The sequence below is a fragment of the Anguilla anguilla genome, chromosome 3 (genome assembly GCF_013347855.1).
Source record: "Anguilla anguilla isolate fAngAng1 chromosome 3, fAngAng1.pri, whole genome shotgun sequence".
NCBI classification, from domain to species: domain Eukaryota; kingdom Metazoa; phylum Chordata; class Actinopteri; order Anguilliformes; family Anguillidae; genus Anguilla; species Anguilla anguilla.
The window spans coordinates 30331960-30353161 of NC_049203.1; the positions used below are offsets into that span (position 1 = coordinate 30331960).

The following is a 21202-nucleotide window of genomic DNA, read 5'->3' on the forward strand; positions in this document are numbered from 1 at the left end:
CTGTAAATCACAACATAATTACGTATTTCACTACAAATCAACTGTTTTGAATCAATAAACTCACTGTTACATCATTTTCAAGTGGGAGTTATCAACTTTCCATCAGTACAGTGGTCTAAAATTCCTAGAGGTCCAGAAACATATCCAAAATCTCTCCAAAAATTGATTAAATTTTTTTGTCCCTTATGAAGGTTTACGATGAAACATTAATATCGGATTTAAAAATTATGCAAAAACTTTGTCACAATGCAGTACAGTACCTAAATGTGTAATAATGAACTCTTGTACTTATTTGTGTACTCTAGAGTATGTAATGTTTTCTTGTATGGGGATGGGATGACATGAAAACAATATTCAGCCGTCCACCACGTTTTGGAAATGTTCCAACATTCACATCATATCTTGAGCATCAAACACAAAAACTGCTAAGCTACTAACAAACACATTACAGTGTGAAATATCCTCGTTATATAATACCACTAACCTATTTAAAGACACTCAATTTAAAAAATAACGTATATAATAGGGATGTTCATAAAATTATTATAGAGTACTCGAGTACTTGCAAAAAAAAAAAAATTCTAACGTAAGAATAGGGTCCGAAATGAACACCCAAGCAAAAATGCGGGTAGATTTTTAAAAAACCGATATGATTCATTGCGCCGCGTCAGCTCTGATTTGGTGTCTGCACAGTAGGCTAGCCTAGACTACACGCCACCAGCCTTTCTCAAATCTGCTCACGCTAGGCTCAAACTTTTGGCTCACTCTGTCAGCTGACAATATACTGTATGTTGGGTGTAAGTCAGCCTATGCATGTAAACGTTTTATTAATAAACTGTTCACTGAACAATGTATTGAGAATCTGCATGAGAATTTTACCCGTGTAAATGATATCGCTGTCAATGCTCATATTGCCTGCCATCGAGGTTGTTTTTTTTTTTGTAAAATGTTAACTGCGTATTTGTTTTGATGTAGCCTACTTTATTTCAAAAACAGATAGCCATCGCGCCAACTGTTTGATATTGTCGACTCGACTCAACCTTATTGAATTTAGTTTGTGCACTACATTATAACCGCGGGACGGGTACCGTTACATTTGTGTGATCTGGATTCTAATCTGCAGTCATTGCCTAAACAAAAAATAAACAGATGAGCAGTGCTCATATTCGCAACGTGATCATCACTTGTTTTATGTTAGGCTGACTGTTTCATTTCAAGTGGGTAATTTATGACACGTCTAAAAATCCCAATAAGCCTACCTTTCTGCGCTGCACAGACTGTAGAGATTAGCCTACATAAATAAAAACCATATCCACAAACATTAAGATGTTGCAATAATTTCAATAATTCAATAATTTGGCTGGTAAAAAAAAAGCTGTGGCTGGTTTACTTTTTCATCTGCAGCCACCTTGACCTGTATAGCTAAACAGTTCATTTTTTAGGCTATACCCTGTAAGAATATCTAGGCTATTACTATCTAATGCTTTCACATTTATGTAAACTGGCCAACAACGGAAAATTTGTGCAATTTGAAATTCATTTATTGAACAACCAGGCTCCAATTAGCCCAGATAGATCCAATTAAACCAGAAATTCAAAGTTAACATGAATAAGAAAAAAATATTAAAAAGTTAATATTTAAATGACGGAATTTTGGGCAACAGCCAATAAACTCTAACACGGCTATTGGGAAGCATGAGCCGTGAATACATGTTCAAGTTAAAACAATATCAATAATAAAAATAATAATACTAGCAAAAACAACAAAACTTTACATAAATTAACCATAACCTTGTTTAAGCTAATCTTCTCTGCCCTGGGCCTGGTGGCATCACAATGGCACAACAGTGCTAACACTGTTAGCAAATGAGGTGATGCAAGATTGCCTGTCATCTGTCTCCGCTTTTTTCTCCTAGTGCTTAATGCGCAAATGGTTGATCATCAAACTATTTGTTTTATGATACGCAAGTTTAATGTTACATAGCTTGTACTGCACATTCATTTCATTTATTTTGTTGAAATACTTCCAAACTCCCAATCACTCTTATGCCTGGTCGCCATTCTGCCTGTAACGTTAAATCGAGTGATGTCTGACTGAAAACGTTGAACATTCTTTTTACTTAAAAAAACATTATCTGTGGCTGTGCAGATCTGTCATTTTTGCTATATGGATCTGTGCAGATATTCATAGATAGTTACATCGCTGCGTCCCATAAAAAAAAAAAAAGTAAACTTTTAATATAGAACAGGGTAAATTTACGTTTACAGTGTATATATGTTTTTTTTGCAAAGAAAAAAAGTGATTACTCTATACGTTGAACAAATACTGATGTCCAAATCGAGTACTCGAGTACTCATGCCCATCCCTGGTATATAACCGAAATATTTTGAGCAGTAATACTTGCATAGCGATGATGACATGTTATCTGTGTTAAGTAGATAGAGACAGAGACAGTAAATCATTCCAGTCATTCTCTCCTCTTCTGTCTTTCCCCAGAAAACAATGTCAGCTAGGTCTATCAGAAAACATATGGCTCAGCTATGCTCAGAAATCCTCAATAATAAGTAATAATAAGTGAATGCAATTATGAGAGAACTTTCAGTTATGCTGAGCCATAAAACGCTATTCCAAAAGTAAACTTGTTATACATCATTAGAAAGCTTATTCTGTCACCTATTGTATCGATTCATTGTCGATCAAGCCATACTGTACTGAAAACGGTGACAACTCTGTAAACAACATTATGCACAGCTACTTTGGAAGCTACCCAGGCATCACAAATGCGCGTATATTTCATAAACGGATTATCCAAGCCAATATATGACCACTCAGTCTCAAAAGGGACATCTCTATGCGTAAAACCAATGGTAAGGTTGTATACTTATTCAATATTTAGTCCCAGATTTTGACTGTAGAATGGCATGGTATAATTCTTTTTTTAATTGTCTTGTTTATTTTGTTATTCGATGAGCAGTGTTTTCATTGCTGTATTGGCGTATATTAGGGCTGTTGTTTGATTTATCTTGTTGCTATGACGGAATACGATTTGTGAAAGAATATTTCTATGAATGCCCAGATAGACAATGTTGTCCATTATGTTATGGGTGGGGGGTGTAGTTGCAGATGAGACTGCATGGAGGGGGTGCTTGTTAAATGAACGGCCAGCGCGACAATGGTGGCGCTGCGAAACTGCATAGTTGCCGTGTATCGTCTACTAATGAAATTAGAACACAGAGTTTCTGTTTTCAACTCATACTTTGGTTGCAGGAGTAATGCATGTCTGAGTTCAGCAATCTAGGCTAGCGCTGTCAATAGATTAAAATTTTTAATCGAATTAATTACATGATTTAATAGGCCGCATGTGCAGGTGCATCTCCCAAAATCACCACTTTGAACGGCACAAGATTTTTAAGCACAGCTTTAACATGTTAGCGTTTCGCCTACTTTAGTTAACCTACATAGCGCGTACCACCGATACAGATGTATGGACACACGGAGGACAATAAATACTGTTACAGACGTGAGGACATGCCATAGCTAGCTAGCTATATAGTTAGCCAAGTTTTACTCATGACACTTTGCACAGGTGTGTCGTGGGTCTGCACGGTTTCGTGCTTGTTTAACTATTTAACATAATATTTACATGTGCAACTAACACACCACCCGTTGGAATTGTGCGACGCACGGTGAGGGTGCGTTCGTAAATTCACGTAAATTCACAAAATTAGTGCTGCTCTCAGAGGCTCAGAACCACACCGACCGCTCCAGCTGAAGGGCCAGTTTGTCAGAGTGTATGAACCCCATAATGGCTGACAGTGTGGAAAAATGCGACGGTTGGGTTATTTGGCAACATAGGTAGTGTTATTCAACATGCAGCAACTTACAGTAACATCGGCACATTAAATAATATTATATGCGTTAATTTGAGTTAAAAAAATAACTCCCCATTTTATAGTTAATTAATCAAAATGAATGCGTAAATTTGACAGCCCTAATCTAGGCACACCTGCGTGCCGACTACTAGGGGGATTACGCTAAGAGGTTAAATTATTTTTTTATATGCCTACTGCAAACTTGTTTTATTTATATCATTGAACAATTTCTGTTGAAGTTAACAGCTCTCATTTTTTTGTGAATGCTTCCCACTACAAACATAAAACTAACATTGATTACACATTTCATGGCATGGTGCAATTAAGATCAATGTTTGACATATGGCTTTGTCAAAAAGGGTATCAAGCTCTTGCTGGAGGACAAGTATGTGTGAGAAAGCAGGTGGTGAAAAACTGGTGGCCCTATATAAGATACCTGCTTTAAATGATACCATATCTGGTGATACCTTATCTTACATTGAGTGCTGTTATTCTCTATACATTCCTTCATTAAAATGGCTGCCTGTAGTGGGTCCCAGGGAAACCAAGGTTCTGTTGGCCATTTTATTAATCTTATGGACTTTTCATGTCAGGGCCAGTTTCAGTACAATGAATTTCAATGAGTGCTTGGTTTGTTCGACTGAATGCCTGGTGTACACTTCCAAATCTGTTTGCCAGAAAGCTCAACTTTTTCCAATTAGATAAAATAACTAATTACAAATGTAACATCAGGCATTCTCTTTTTAACTCTGCATAAAACAGCCCTGAAGAAGTATAAGACAAAAGTTCTGATTTGTAGTGTGCACCAGTGTTCCATATCTTGCGACTGGAATCTGGATGTGTGCAGACTATAACATGATCCCTGTCTCCACAGACTTTGAGTGTGTGCTGGACAGACACCAGTGGCCAGTTCCATATGTGGAACCAAACGATCTGCATATCATGGAGGAGTGGAAGGTCCAGTGGGAGTCTGACTCTCTGGTGAAGAAGTGTGAACTGTCACTGGGGGCACAATGGTAAGCAAGACAGGATGATGCCAGCAGGATGGGTCTAGTGGATGAGGTCATGAATAATCTGAGCATTTCACTCTTTCATTCCACATCAAAAATGGGCCACCCACTCACAAGAGAAAAAAAAGAAAAATGTTTTCTCATTTTGTGTCAGTGTGCATGCGAACAGTAGTTAACACTCAATCAATGCAGAGAATGCATATTTAACAGGACGGAAAAGCATGCACTCAGCCCTCTGTATTTCATTGTATTCCAGGTAGTTGTGTGACAGAGAAGGAAAAAAGAGTTAGCCAACTAATAAAAATGCATTTGTGGGTGACCATACAACTGCATAAATTGATCTAGACCTAAGCTGAAATTGTGTACTGTTGAATTATATTGCTAACCAGGTAACAGTCTTCAATATTTTTCATTCCCTATTGTAATGAAACAGCCTGAAGTTGACTAAGGTTAGCTTTTGCTAGTTATGTTTGCTAACATTTCTTGTTGCGCTGGACAAAGTGAGATTGAGATGGCTTGTATGCCATCCGCCATGTTATGCCTTGGCGGGGAATGCCCCACACCTATACAGCACCAAAAGTTTGACATTTTTCAGGGTTTCCTACAGAAATAACCACAATGACCACAGACTCTCAGCCCTTAAGAACATTAACTTCTGTACCTTCTGACCTCATGTAAACATGCAGAATTCACTAACATCTTCACACATTCACACAACAACTTCCTGCCAATTACATCATCACAAATGCTCCTGTACCACAATCAATGATTCTCCCCATTGGACATTTAGCTCCTTCTGCCAATCTCATTGAGGTTCCCAGGTAATTCTAATTCAGTGCGAATTGGGTTTAAGACATTCACCTGATAAAAGTGCATTTTATCAGTATATTTAATGTTGACTATTGGTTTTGTGAATCAAACTTTATAATCTGTTGCTTGCTATAGTTATGTACTAGCATCTGCCAACACGATCTTACTTACTGTTACTATAACTTCATGATTGTTAGGATAGGGTCACCTACTCACTTCGAACATACACATATTTGTTTATATTTTGTTTTTTTGATTTAGCATGCATTACATCATTAACAATGTGCAGCAGTCCCTCCCCTCACCATAAAGTTTAAAAGACCATCCGACAGAAAGGGGCGGAGTATAATTGAATTTGGGCAGCAAAATTTAAAGAGCCTGAGGAGGCATTTTGTGTTTATTTTGTATTGCGCTGTTTGGGGAAAAAGTGTCACGAAATTAGAGACCTACAGGCAGTTTTGTGGGCCTGATGGCCTTTTGGAGGCATCGCTCCCCTCATAAGCTATTTTTTATTAAAACAATTTTTTCTGTGTCTGGAACTCTTCTCCATCAGTGCGCTGCCTCGCCATTGCGTGAATTTCGTAATTTTTTTCGTAGTTGGTTATTTGTTTCTTTTAATTTTCAAAAAATCTGATAAATGAAAGGAGAAAGAAGACGGAACAGTGCCGGCCTGGAGGCAGTACTGGTCCAGCCCTACATGCACATCTGCATTTTGTTTCGGTTTTCTTTTGTTTAGTTTCTGCACACAATTTTCACCACACAACATACACCAGGTTAGGGTACAAATCTTAAGCCATAAGAATCTAGCTTTAATTATAGTTCTAACTTTCAGGTTATAGCTAGGCAGCTAGGTGGCTGGCCAGGTTTATTCAGCTTGTAACAATTGGGGGCTCTTGTCTGGGATATGTTCCTTTTTATTTTTTCTGTTTTTGTTTTTTTTGACTGATTTCACTGTTTGCCATGTAATATTGTGTATTGTGGTGGTTTTGGAAGTCGCTCTGAATAAGCGAGTAATCTTGATTTCTGTCTAGCTGTCTTCATCATCCTATAAAATATTGCAGGTACTGTTCGGAAATAAGAAATATTTTGGTAGTTTTCTGCCTGTGCATTTAGCAATCCTAACTCATTTTGTGTAGCCTACATCAGGTTATAGTCAGAGGATATTGTAGCAGGATAAGCCCTGACTTCAATCCGGCTGTGTTTCTCGGAAATGGAAGTGTTTTGTGGCTCAGAGACTGGTGTCAACTAAAGAAAGCAGAGTTGCAAATGGTAGCAACGTCTAAATATACCTTACCAGGCTGACATGAACAAGGGCAAGCTTGTGGAATTGTCAGTCAAGGAAACTGAAGGTGATTCAGGCAGGGAGCCACTGGATAATGCTACACATCTGCAGCTGGAAAGGATGGAGGTCAAAAAAGATAGAATGCGCCAGATCACAGAGCAAGAGGACAGACAGGCTCAAATTGAGTTTAAGGCAAAATGCCTTGCATTGGAACAAGAAGAAATGCAACTGAATTATGAACTGGAACTAAAAATGTTAGAACTGCAATCTCGCCAGCTCTCAAATGGTGAAGTGTTTAAATGTGGCTAAAAATATGAAACTAGTTACTAAATTCACTGAAAATTAAATCAAGGTCTTTTTTCTCGCTTTTGAAAATGTAGCCAATAGCCTAAAGTGGCCTGAAGTATATTGGCATTATTCATTCAAGGTTCTTTTTATGGGAAAAGCGCAAGATGTGTATTCTTTAGATGCGGAGCAGTCAGCTGACTACAGGGAAATAAAAAAATTGGTTTTGCCGAGCTACGAGTTGGTGCCAGAGGCATATTGTCAGCATTTCCAAACGTTTAAAATGGAAAGTCGGCGAATCTCATTTGGAGTTTGTGCAGCAGAAGGGAACTACGGCATATAAAATCCTGATGTCCTAAACTGGAGCAAAAAAACTATGAGGCCTCCCCAAAGTTCTTTGGGCTGGTGTCCAGTGTTGTTGTTCCCGACTACACTAAAGAGACTGGTTCAATTCAATTCAACTTTATTTGTATAGCGCTTTTTACAGAGAAATGTCACAAAGATACATTACAGAGTAGCAAGGCAAGAGACAGAGCAAAAAGAGGAAACCGAGCAAACACCAGCCCTGGACCCCTAAATAGCAGGTACATAAGGTAAAACACTCCCAGTGGGGAGAAAAAAAACTCCCTAATGGAAAGAAATCTCGAGAGGAACCCGGCTATAGAGGGGGAGTCCATCCTCCACTGGCCAGCCTGGTGTAAAGTAGCAGGCAGCAAATACAATGGGTTGAACAGGTTACAGCTGAGGTGAAAGCTAACAGGAATAGTAGAAGACCAAATTATATAGTTAGAATAGTGCAGTTTAGAGGAGCTGGATGATGGATCTGGAGCTCCAGACAGCATCAAGGCATGGGCAGGGGAGGAATACGACTGAAGCAGTCCATGACCATTGAGCGAAGGACAGGACTGGAGCGATCCTGTGGATTCAGTCTGAGGAAATAGGCTTGAGTGGTCTTTGGACTCAGGGCAAGGTAGGGGATGCGAGCCCCATGGAAAGAGAAAGAGAAACAGAGAAGACAAGTTTATTGCTAAGGTCCCTACCGAGTCCAGACATCAGTGTTTAATTTATAGACTCCATGAATATAAATGACTATTTGACAGGATTATAGGACTATAGAAATGGCTAACTTTAGGACTGACTAAAGAGGTAAGTTTTAAGCCTACGCTTAAAGGCAGAGAGTGTGTCTGAAGCCCGCACATACATATGGAGATTGCTCCATAAAACAGGAGCTGTATGAGAGAAGGCTCCTACCGCCCATTGATAGACATGGAATTTTAACATAACCACCATCTTGTGAATGAACTAACCTTGGAGGAGAGTAAGGAATAAGTAACTCGCTAAGATAGTCAGGGGCCATACCATTTAGAGTTTTATATGTTAAAGTAATAATCTCAAAGATTTTCATTAAAATAAATGTCTGTTAAGTCACTATCTATCGCCGAATTAGGTAACACAATGGTGATTGAGCCTATTATTATATTAATTTATATTATTAATATAATAATTTATGATTAAAGAACTGGGTGTCTGTGGCGACATTCCAGGGGAAAAATCACAAGCGGCGCATAGTTAGTGACGCGTTTTCCATCACCCATCAGTCGTTGGTCCGCCAGAGAGGGTAGGCGAAGCTAACGCAACAGGCTCGCTCTTCAACTCACTTGTGTGTGAGCGGTGTACTGTTTTTCCGGTGTCTGCTAGCGTTACAATAACAGAGAAAGGGGGGGGGGTTATGGAACCCTAAAAAGTTTTTGTGTAACATGAGAGGTCATATTATTTGTTGATGTAGATTTCGTATTACATTTGATGACAATGTAACGTTACTAAATTACATAGCCTAGCTATTTGAACAGCTAACGCTAGCTACCGGATCATGTCAAGAAAGGCAACATTAGTTTAGACAACGTTGCGCACAGTATCCATCTCTCATATCAGGTAACTAGCTAATGTAATTAATACAATTTAATGTCAGCTAACAATTAGAAATAACGCTAGCTAATGCTACCGACTGGTACCGACCTCGCAAAACGTCTCTCAAATGCAATGCTACCTTGTTGCAACGTTGCAATGTAGCTAACTAAAGGTCAGTTCAGATCAATGATTCTCAACGAGACTGTGGATGCAACTTGCAAAATTCCAAGACGTCTGATTGTAAACGTTCTAACTGCACTTGGTGATTTGACAAGGTGGGTCTTTTGAGGCAACGGCTTCAGACGCTCTGCAACTAACTAGTTCACACCGCTGCAATTTTCTCTGCAACATTCTAAAACCGTTTCGGCTCGTTGCGAATCATTGATCTGAATTGGCCTTAACGTTACCGTTATTTACATTGCCATCAATTTCATCAGTATATTATAATGATCGGAATAAAGCCATCTTTACACAGAGCATTAATCAGGGGTATAGGTGGAGCAGAGCCAAGTCTGATTTCAGTGTAAAATGTCAAACCGGAGAAAACTAAACAAAAGAATACAGCAGTATGGATTAGCGTTCTTATTTTATTACGCTTCCTCATATGGTCCTTCAGCCTTGCCCTTTTTTGATGAAATCTCCTTTGTTTTTGTTTTATTATTCTTGTTCTGATTGCTAATTTAACACCCAGCTCCACTTTATTCTCGAACAGTTTGCTAGCAAAACCAGAAACACCAGCGGTAACATTTTGCAAGGCAGTTGTTTCAAAAATATCACACAACAATCATTCACGAGAAAGACTGTTTAGTGTGCACGAGATACATAACTGTACGAGCCACAGCGAATCCCGCAAATTCTTCTCTGCAGTGTAAAGATGTTCATACTGGGCAAAAGGTGGATAAAGAACGTCTGTGGAAATTGATCATCACTAATTCTACCCCGGGTCTGCTACAGCATTTTAAACCGGCTCAGCAGTGTAAAGACGGCTTTATTCAAAATAAATTAAACAGAGAAGTGCCCTACATTCTTTGTTTTAACCATCAATTACATTTGGTGGTCGTGCATGCTATTTCATCAGAGTGCAGTTGGGGATTTTTTGACGTGTGCAATTCACTTTATAAATTTCTGAGAAAGCCCTCTATAGCTGCACAGTATAATGGAGAGAAGCTTAAAAGGCTACTGGATCAACAGTGGACTGGACATCTTGACATGGTGTCCGTAGTGCTGAAATCACACACCACGCTTGTGGAGTTCCTGAAAGAAATCGGAACCACAAGAACAAGTGCTGATATGAAAATTGAAGCTGTTGGACTTCACACAGCCATCACAGAACGGACTTCCTAATTTCTTGCCTGTGTGATGCACAAAGTATTGGGGCTGATGGACCCACCTAATAGGATGCTGCAAGCCGAACAAACGGATGTAATGACTGCAATTCGGCTCATTCAAAGTGCCTCTTGCATTGAAAATTTACGATCGGATGCTGAATTTGCGAAACTGTGGGCTAACAGTGTAGGTGCAGATGATGCGGTTCCTGCTCCTCCAAAATGGCAGCGACAGGCCAGCAAGTCTCTACAAGACTACATAGTGGATGAGAGCCTTGGTCAGCGCGAAGTGAACATTGAACAGGAGTGCAAGCGACTGTTTTTTGGCATTATCAACTCTATTCTCGGTGAAATGGCCGTGCATCTCAGCGAACGTAATAGCAAGTATATGGCAGCTTTGGATGCATTGGACCCTGGCAGTGAGAATTTTTTGGATGCCGGCAAAGTGAAACCACTACTAGATTTAACAAGGGCTGAAATGGTTGAGTCACAGTTCACCGTTGCACGTCAGTTTTTGCAAGGGACGACGAGAAAGCGACTTTGGGCCTACTTGTTTCAAATTACTCCAGCGTTTTCGATGCCATGCCAGTGGTGCTGACTGCGTTCAAACACGCACTGACATTTGGGGCCTCATCTGCTATGTGCGAGCACAGGCGCAGCATGTTGCATAGACGGAAAGCCCATCTGATCCAGCTGGCATTTGAGAATGACCTCAGTAGAAAATTCAAAGAAGAATGGAAGGAGATACTGCTGAGGAGGTTCCAATCATCGAATAGAAGGCTGCAGCTCTATTGAGTAGTTAAAGGTAGGGTGAAATAATTCCCCATGCTTTTGAGGGCTAGATAATTGGTCGTAGTTAGTTATTGCATTATTTGTATTGTTATTGTTTGTGTCACCGGTATAGGCTGTTCTAACCTAGCGTATTATTATGCATCTGTTAATCAACGGGTCACAATGAGCGTTATATTAGTAAAGAAGGCACAATGAATTACTTAGTGGCGGTGTCATTGTAACTTGTCTGTAATCACGGTAAAACTGCTGAATTGGTGTATCTAAGACGTATCATTTATATTTGTGATGGTGGCTACTCCAGCCATTGAAAGACAGACTTCATAGCCTATCGATGAGCCGAGTGTTTGAAGATGTATTTTGCTTTTTATTTTATTTAGTAATATATTTTCATATTAAGATTGTTTAATACTCTGCCATCTGTAAGTAGCTCACAAATAGTTTTAGTTGGTTGTAGTAGCAACACATTTGTTTCCGGCCCGACAAAATGTTCCGAAACGCAAATTCTGGGCCACAATTGGGCTGCATATGTTTTTCTAGCTGGGAATACTTTGCGTTACTTCATCGCCCCCTTACGGTATTTCAAACGCCCCCCTCTTCGGTACTCCGCTGGCGCCGGGCCTGTACGAGGGAAGTAAACGTCAGAGGTGCATAGTTTAACTGTTTTAAATTGTGCAAACTATGTTCATGTGTGTATTCAATGTTTTTATTGGTTGGTGTATTTTTTAAAAAAAGGCCAATGGGGAGATGAGAGGAAGGAAAAACTGCGAAATCCCCTAAGTTTGGGGCTTTATTTTGTAGATGTGTGAAATTGTTCGTGAATTCTGTCTGTTGAAATGGGGTCAGAAGGTACAGAAATTAATGTTTTTAAGGGCTTAGAGTCTATGGTCATTGTGGTAGGGAACCCGGTAAAGTGCCACTGAAAAAGACATATTTATGTCCTTGAACAGCGATACTGTATTTAACAAAGTTGTGGAGACCAGTGCACTACTCAGGCTTTTACTGATGTGGTAGGGTTGGCCATTGTCATTGAAGAAGCATACTGAAAAAGAGATCACATCCTAAAATTATGTTATTTATTTTTTCATATTTTATTAAATTAATTAATTATTAATTAAATTTAATTAATTTAATTAATTTAAGTTATTCCTAGAGTGTTTCTTAGTGACCGAGTGGGGATTTTACGTGTCTCCGCATTAACATTATTCTTTTGTTTAAGAAATGTATGGAGAGTACTTATATGGCCACAAGTTAAATGTAATTTGATTTTTATATGTTTTATAACTGTTGACTACTATTAATGATTATCAAAGGAGCTACAATGCCCTCCAAATATTTGGGAACAGTACAGTGAAATTAGTTATTTTTGCTGTATACCTAAGGCATTTTGTTTTCAGATCAAAAGACAAATATGAGACAGAACAATCAGCTTTAAGTTCATGGAAGTTACATGTATATGTTTTACCATTTTACAGACATGGCTCTTTTTGTGTTGATTCCCACCATTTTCAGCTGTGCAAAATTAAGCTGACAGATAAAATTAGAAGTAAATCAAAGCAAATCTAATATTTTGTTGCATAGTCCTTAAATTCAATAAGTGCACCAAGTCTATGACCCACTGACATCACCAATTGTTTGGTATCTTCTTTGAAAATGCCTTTCCAGGCCTTCACTGCAGCTGCTTTCAGCTGATCTTCAGTCTCCTCTTCAGAAAGTCAAGAGGAGTGCATGCTCAGTTGGATTTAAATCAGGTGACTGAAGTGGACAGTCCAAAACTTTCCACTTTTTCCCATCGATGAATGCTTTGGTTGTATAGGCACTGTGTTTGGGGTCTTGTTTTGCTGCAGAATGAAGCGCTTTAAAAGAATTACTTTGCCTGTACACTTCCAAATGCATGCTGCTGCTGTCATCCTCCATTACAACAACAATTAAGGCGAGTGAGCCTGTTTCAGAAACAGCCATGTCCAAGCAATGACACTACCTCATCCATATTTCCCAGATGAGGGGAGTGTATTGGATCATGGGCTGTTCCCTCCTTTCCCCCTTTCTTTGGGAAAGGTTTATTTTAGTCTCATCTGTCCATACAACTTTGTTCTAGAACTTTTCTGGTTTGTCTTTTGTATTTTTTGGCGAATTCTGATCTGGCCTTTTGATTCTTGCTGCTGATTAGAGGTTTGCATCTTGCAGTGTAGCCTCTATAATACTGCATTGAAGTGTACAGTGGCTTGTGTTATTTTCGCTACTGTTTTCTGGATACTACTGTCCCTATGTCCCCGACCATTGTTCTACTGTCCCTGACCATTGACCAGATTTTTTTTCCACAGCTCTTAGGATTTGTCTGTCATCAGCTGCAGTTGTCTTCCTTGGCTGACCTGTGTGGTGTTATTTCTGAGTTCACCGGTGATTTCTTTCTTTTCAAGACTTTCTAAACTGCTGTACTTGATATACCCAGTTTCTATGCTATCCTTCTAAATTAAGCCTTCTGTCCTCTCAACTTAGATTCATTTTTTCAGCCATAGGTAATCCTGTGGTCTTTATGATGGTGTTTGTCTTTGACTCCAAAAATCTCCACAGATGATAACAGGCTAAAACCAAGACTGGACACGCATTGCTCTTTTGTGTGAACAATCCATTCAAATGGAAACACGCAAGCAACAGTTAACACCTGTCAGTCAAACTTACTTTTGCACGGCTGAAAATGGGGAGACTCAACACAAAAACAGCCATTTCTGTAAAATGGTAAAACATATGTAAATATCATGAAATAAAAGCTGAATTGTCTCATTCATCTTTTGATCTCAAATTGCAAAGCCCTTAAGTATACTGCAAAAATAATACATTTCACCAAGGGCGTAACCATGGTATAGACATTGGGGGGGGTCCAAATGAGAGCCCTCCTCCAGAATTTTTTTTTTTTTTAAGTGCATTTCCCACAATTCTATATTTATATATGAAAATTCACACATTTAGAACATAGTCAGACTGCATTTACCATTTTGAATTCACATTTGAAGGAAAAGTGATTTCTCTGAACTGTCCTGTATCATGCTTGCTAGCTAGTTAGCTAACGAGGGTAGCACAAGAAAACAGACAGTAATATAGGGTGACCAAACGTCCCCGTTTTCCGGGGACAGGCCACCAAAAACGGGGGCTGTCCCCGAAATGTTTCCGTTTTAAACGTTAAATGCGCAAAGTGAAATAATATTTTACGTGGCAAGAAAGACCGCTGCCAGTTGACGTCTCAATCGCGTTGTGCTTGTTTTGGCCAACAGACGGGGCTGCTTGCTATAGCAGCTTCATATCACTCTTCCTCTTCTACTAATTACTTGCTCGTGCTAGTTTTAGAGAAAACTGCTGTGGAAAGCTCGGCCATAGTTTATTACAGTACAACAGTTACCGTGGTCAAAATACATGAAACTGGAATTGTCCCCCTTTTTTAATTTCATAGATAATAACATTGGATATTTTAATTAAATATTGACCGCCAAACTGGAAATGTCCCCGGTTGTCATTTCAGAAATCTGGTCACCGTACTTTAAGGCCTAGGGAAAAATCAGTAATACGTGAACATACTAGCAGAAGTGGGTAACCCGGCTTCAAAGAGTAAAAAGACTGACCATGTATTTGCTCCACCACCATGCACTAAACCAGCTGATTCTAATTAGCATAACTCCATTCACCATGGTAGGAGAACTAATTATTGTAATCAGCTGGTTTAGTGCATGTTGGTGGTGCTAATACATGGTCAGTCTTTACTTTTTGAAGCCGGGTTACCCACCTCTGCATACTAGCTTTTTAAAAGCCAATTTTTGAGAAAAGTAGCTTTATTAAAAATAACATGGTAGTTAACTTGGGTTAGATTGCTTGGCATTACATTATTATCACTGTTGTCAATTAGCCTACGTCACACCTTTCCCATCTCGCCTGCTATCAGGCTGCTGCTGGGAGTATTTTGTGAAAGTTGCCGCCGGTGCAACAAGTACGTTGTAAACATGGCCATAACCAAGTGTACAATTTGAGGGCGGGGGGGTCACACATTTATGTTTTCCTTAACAAATGGAAATAAACTGAAAATAAATAGGAAATAACAAGAGGCAGATCTGTTGACAGGGTTCATAAAAGGACATTTAACATTTTCTACTGTATATTGGGGGGGACAGATTGGTATTTCCTCAGTATTGGGGGGGACACAACCCCCCCAAAGAATGCGTGGTTACGCCCATGCATTTCACTGTATCGTTCACATACTTTAAAACACTGTAAAACTGGCCTATTTTTCATTGTTTCATTGTTTGTCTGTTCAAACAAATCTGCCATGTGTATTTTCTCACAAATTTGTTTGAATAAATAATTTTAAAGAAAAAATATTTTTCCCTTTGCAATCCATGCAGCATTGCTGTGGACTTCTTGGATTCCAAATCCTTCTGCAAGAACTCACATCATGTAAAGGGAGAAGTAATGATGAGGAAGAGGCATCTGGAGATCCTGGGATACTCTGTTATACAAGTATGTGGACATACCTCTTTATGCTTGGCCAATGTTCAAAGTTTCAGACTGATATAGAGTCTAATATTAGCGTACAGTAGCTGAGTGTTACAACGTTATTACACATGAAATAATCTTCAGGTTTAACTACATGATAGTATAGCCTAGTTTATGTTGCTTTCTTTCATTTTGTCTGGTAGTGTAAGGTTACTGCTCTAACTGGCACTAACATAGCTAGCGATGAGGAATGGTTTACATATGATGTCTTAAGGATAAATATTGACAATCACTTGTCACTTTTGGGGAATATAGCCACAATTTTAATCCAGTTGCATGGACCTTTAAAGAAATCCTCCGGCCTAGTCATCTTCAGTTTATTTTTTTAAACTTCTGTAAGATGCTGTAATATACTTGTTCTTCTCTGATGTGTCCTGCATTGTAGATTCTCACAGTTCCAGATGAAATTTTAGTTGTTTTTTTATCAGTTTAGTTTATGAAGTGTAATCATGCAAAATCCTAAATGCAGATACAAAAGGGATGTAAAATAAAATGTTAAAATAGTGCAGCACTTAGATACAACATTTTTTTATTTATTAATTAATCTTAAAAATGACTTAATCATTTTGAATATCTGTGACTCAATCTGTTTTTATTTACAAGTTGCACATGGTTAAAAATAAACAGTGAAAATGATGGGGCATATTTATCCAGCTTGAAGGAAATATTCCCACAAAAACATCTGCTGAAAAAATACAAGCCCAGAAAGTATTCACCCCAATTGAACTTTTTCACATTTTGTACTGTTATATAAGGTCTATGTAAGGTCCCACTGTTGACAGTGCATGTCAGAACAAAAACCAAGCCATGAAGTAGGAATTGTCCGTAGACCTCCGAGACAATATTGTGTTGAGGTACAGATGTGGGGAAGGGTACCAAAAAATGCCTGCAGCATTGAAGGTCCCGAAGAACACAGTGGTCTCCATCGTTCTTAAATGGAAGAAGTTTGGAACCACCATGACTCTTCCTAGAGCTGGCCGCCCGGCCAAACTGAGAAATCGGGGACAAGGGCCTTAGTCAGGGAGGTGACCAAAAACCCAATGGCCACTCTGACAGAGCCCCAGAGTTCCTCTGTGGAGATGGGAGAAACTTCCAGAAGGACAACCATCTCTGCAGCACTCCACCAATCAGGCCTTTATGGTAGAGTGGCCAGACGGAAGCCACTCCTCAGTGAAAGGCACATGACAGCCCACTTGGAGTTTGCCAAAAGGTACCTAAAGGACTCTCAAACTGTGAGAAATAAGATTCTCTGGTCTGATGAAACCAAGATTGAACTCTTTGGCCACAATGCCAAGCGTCACGTCTGGAGGAAACCAGGTATCGCTCATCACCTGGCCAATACGATCCCTACGGTGAAGCATGGTGGTGGCAGCATCATGCTGTGGGAATGTTTTTCAGTGGCAGGGACTGGGAGACTAGTCAGAATCAAGGGAAAAATAAATGGAGCAAAGTACAGAGAGATCCTCGATGAAAACCTGCACCAGAGCGCTTAGGACCTCAGACTGGGGCGAAGGTTCACCTTCCAACAGGACAACGACCCTAAGCACACAGCCAAGACAATGCAGGACTGTCTTCGGGACAAGTCTGTGAATGTCCTTGAGTGGCCCAGCCAGAGCCCGAACTTGAACCCGATTGATGAGAATAAAAATTAATTTAATCCATTTTATAATAAGGCTGTAACGTAACAAAATGTGGAAAAAGTGAAGGGGTCTGAATACTTTCTGAAGGCACTGTATATTTTGATAAAGGTTGATCAAAGTTTCCTCTATTGACTATTCATATCTTTGATAATAATTACCAAATTAAATCTAATAAATATATTTTACATGTTGGGTAAGTGAGGTGTTTTACCCGTTGATGCACTTGTATGCGGTATTCAGAGTGCCGGACGTCAAATGAGGGTGTTAACGGTTAAAACTATTGGGTTCAGAAAATTAAACTCATTTCAAATGAATCCTCACCTTGCTGACAGTTGCATGAGAATAAGTTTTTTCAAAACAATTTTTTTCAGATGGAACAATGGGTAATAATGCAAAATATCCTTTTTTTAAATAACGGCCATGTTTTTCAAGCTAGCAACACCATCCAGGTTTTGTCATGTTAAGAACAACCTGCCGTTCCATTCAGAATGTTTTTCAAGGCCGACAACCATGTCTGGAATTAATTACAGTGATTTTAATGGACACACCCAATATGGGTCAATTAGATTGGCTCACCATTCAGCCATTTGCTGATATATTGGCTATTGCAAGACAAGGCAAGTTTATTTGTATAGCACATTTCATACACAGAGGCAATTCAAAGGAAGGAGCATAAAAAATATTAAGTAAAAGTATAAAAATCAGAGTGCATTTGAAAATCAGAGTGCCATTATTAGTAGCAATTAAAGGCAAAAAGTCTTTAGCCTGTTTTTAAAAGTAGCCAGAGTTGGGGCAGATCTAAGATCTTCCGGAAGTTTATTCCAGCTATGTGTAGCATAATAACTGAATGCAGCTTCACTATGTTTTATTTTAATCCTAGGAACAGTTAGCAGCCCGGTCCCTGCTGACCTAAGAAGTCTAGTGGGTTCATAGGATGGAAGAAAGTCTATAGTGGCAAAAAAAAAACCTTCTTTGGCCACTCTTGCAGGACGTAAAGTTTCTGACTCGTGGTTTCCAAAAGACAACAAGTTACACCAAGATTTCTAACTTGATTTTTGGACTTTAAAGAAAGGGAATCAAGATGAGCCACCACTTTCAGCCTTTCTTTTTTAGCACCAAAGATTTAGTCAATGCATAGATGCAGTGAGTCTATAGTCACTTGATGAGAGAGCTATGTATAATTGAGTGTTGTCTGCATAGTTATGGCAAGCGATTTTGTTCTTTGCATAATGAGGCCAAGCGGGAGCATGTAGAGGTTGAATAAAAGAGGTCCCAGAATTGAGCCTTGAGGTACCCCACACGTCATGCTAGTTCGCTCAGATATGTAGTTACCAATGGAAACAAAATAGTCCCTGTCTTGCAGATAGGACCTGAACCAATCTAAGACCGTGCCGGAGAGTCCAACCCAGTTTTCCAGTCTGTCTAGTAGTATTGAATGGTCGACAGTATCAAAAGCAGCACTAAGATCCAGTGACACTAGGATTGAAATTTTGCCGGAATCAGTGTTCATGCGAATGATGATACAAGTTTATTCAATAGGATAAACCCCTTGAGATCTCGTTTTCGAGGGGGTCCTACCAAACAATACAAGCAAAAGACAAGAAACAAATCAAATATATTAAAGTAATAAGAGAGACAAAAACAATAAACAATTCCACAGTCACACTGCTACTAAGACAATCTACACCAAACATCAGATAAATGAGTACGTTGGTGAATACGTAAGGAATAAACCATGACGTGCTGTCCCGTTATTGGAAAATAATGTACGACGGGGGTGGTGACCAGCCCCGAAGTACATTATTTTCCAATAATGGGACAGCCCGGAGGGGTTTATTCCACTTATACAACGGGTTACCAACAATAACTATATATGGTTACTTTAATATTTATTGATATTTATCGACTTAATCGGCTGAAAATGAAATATTCTTCCGCGGCCGTTTGAACATATTATTTTACCGTTGTCAAGCAAAACTTTGGTTGGTTGTTCTATTTGGACCGTTGTTATGCAAAAACTCTGGTTGGTAGTTCTTTTTGCACCGTTGTTAATCAAAAACCTTTGGTCATTAATTCTATGAAAACGATTCCATCAAGAAAAATAGTTCCTCCTCGTTTTATACCATACAATTAGCACCAATTTTGGTCATTACATTATTTAAGAAAACTGCATGAACTCAATAACTCAATCAAATTCATCTCCCTAGCTCTGTCTTGCTTTTTAAAATGGTGCAGTCTCGCAGTGTAGACATTGTGTTTTTCTATGACACTCCATGAAACCGGGTTTTGATGCCAGTTAGCTTTATAATAGTTTCGCCGTCACTTGTCACCTAGCCAATATTAAAATTCTGGGTTTTAAGCCAGAGTGGTTTCACAGCATGCTTGTTATCCCGGCTAGCTAGCTAGCTAGCCAACTATTGAATTGTATTCATAACAGCGGTTACTACAAACGCAATCCTTTACAACGGTATGGATGAAAATGCGTCCCGTAGCCATTACTTAAATACGGAACGCCTATTCGACTGTCAAAATAAGGGACGATTCCGTATTTTGTCGGATTGTTGGCATTCCTAAATGAAGCCAGTAACTAGAACCGTGATTCATCATTGCCATAAATTGCGAAATTGGACAATGAAAAGGGGAGGGGACGTAACAACAATTGAAAACCGAAAGAATAATGTTGCTGTTTTAACTGCTTTAGAATGCTGGATTTTGTAGCACATTGATTTTAGAACTGTTAAAAGGCCTGAGGTGTCCCTTTACTGAGAAATAATGCACACCCTTTGGACCAATCAGAATCGAGTATTCAGCCAAGCCGTTGTAAAAAACCACTTGATGGCCACAAAGAGGCCGTGAACAAGTAGGCCTAATTGCCCAGCAAAGATATAGCCTAATAAAGAATAAGCAGTATTGAGTATAAGCTACTGTAAATTGTATATTATTATAGGGTATAGCATCATCTGAAACATGAACAATTTAACTGAAAATAAGAAGACAAACCTTTTTTAAACATGTGAAGTGAAGTCAAGGATCATATGTTTGAAGGTAAGTTATTCCAGTCTGAAGGAGCCCTAAATATTCGAAGTTTGAAAACTATTCTAAAATCTTTTTTTTTTAAAGTTCAAACCTAAATTTGAGCATTCGAATATTAGTTTTGGATCCCGCATTTTGTAATTAACATGAGGCTTTAATTTTATGCGGCGAATCATGTTCATGCACGCAAGGTTCATTTCCTGTGCTAACGTTACTTCCTCTGTCAACAAAAAACGTCCTGCCCTGGACCCAGAACAAGTGGATCGTCTGGTTTTCCTTGCCAGTATCTCCGGTGATACTTTCAGCTCCATGGACACCTAACGTTACTGGTAGCCTCGCAAGCCAGTCTCTCTTTTCACTTTGTTCAACAGATCTGGTCAGCTAACAATTTAGGCTAAATAATGTTCCCATGGCAGGCTATGTTTCCTTTCTGTTCTGAAGATTTTGATAAAATTGGATGATGAAAGAAGTTAAACAAACTAAACAGTAAGTAATTTATGTTGTTTTAGGCTACAGGTATTAGCCGTTTGAATAGTTTTTGTGTTAACAAATAAACAGGGATTTCCTATAAACAATCATTTCATTGTGATTAATAAATGATTAATAAAATAAAAAAGTTGTGCCAAATTACATCCACGAGAAAGTGCTTTATTCATTTGCGCATTTGGCTATAGAAACTGCAGGGGGCTCATTTATAAAATTAAC

At 39.0% G+C, this 21202-nt stretch overlaps 1 protein-coding gene across 3 annotated transcripts in view; it reads left to right on the plus strand.

The window, feature by feature from the left end:
• The window catches only part of fastkd1 (FAST kinase domains 1), a 118159-nt gene that overhangs the window by 82966 nt on the left and 13991 nt on the right, over positions 1-21202 (plus strand). For all 3 annotated transcript variants that reach the window (XM_035410006.1, XM_035410007.1, XM_035410008.1), the window contains 2 exons: positions 4748-4889; positions 15674-15788. In XM_035410006.1, the coding sequence (XP_035265897.1) occupies positions 4748-4889; positions 15674-15788 (257 nt within the window). The remainder of the gene's footprint in view (positions 1-4747; positions 4890-15673; positions 15789-21202) is intronic.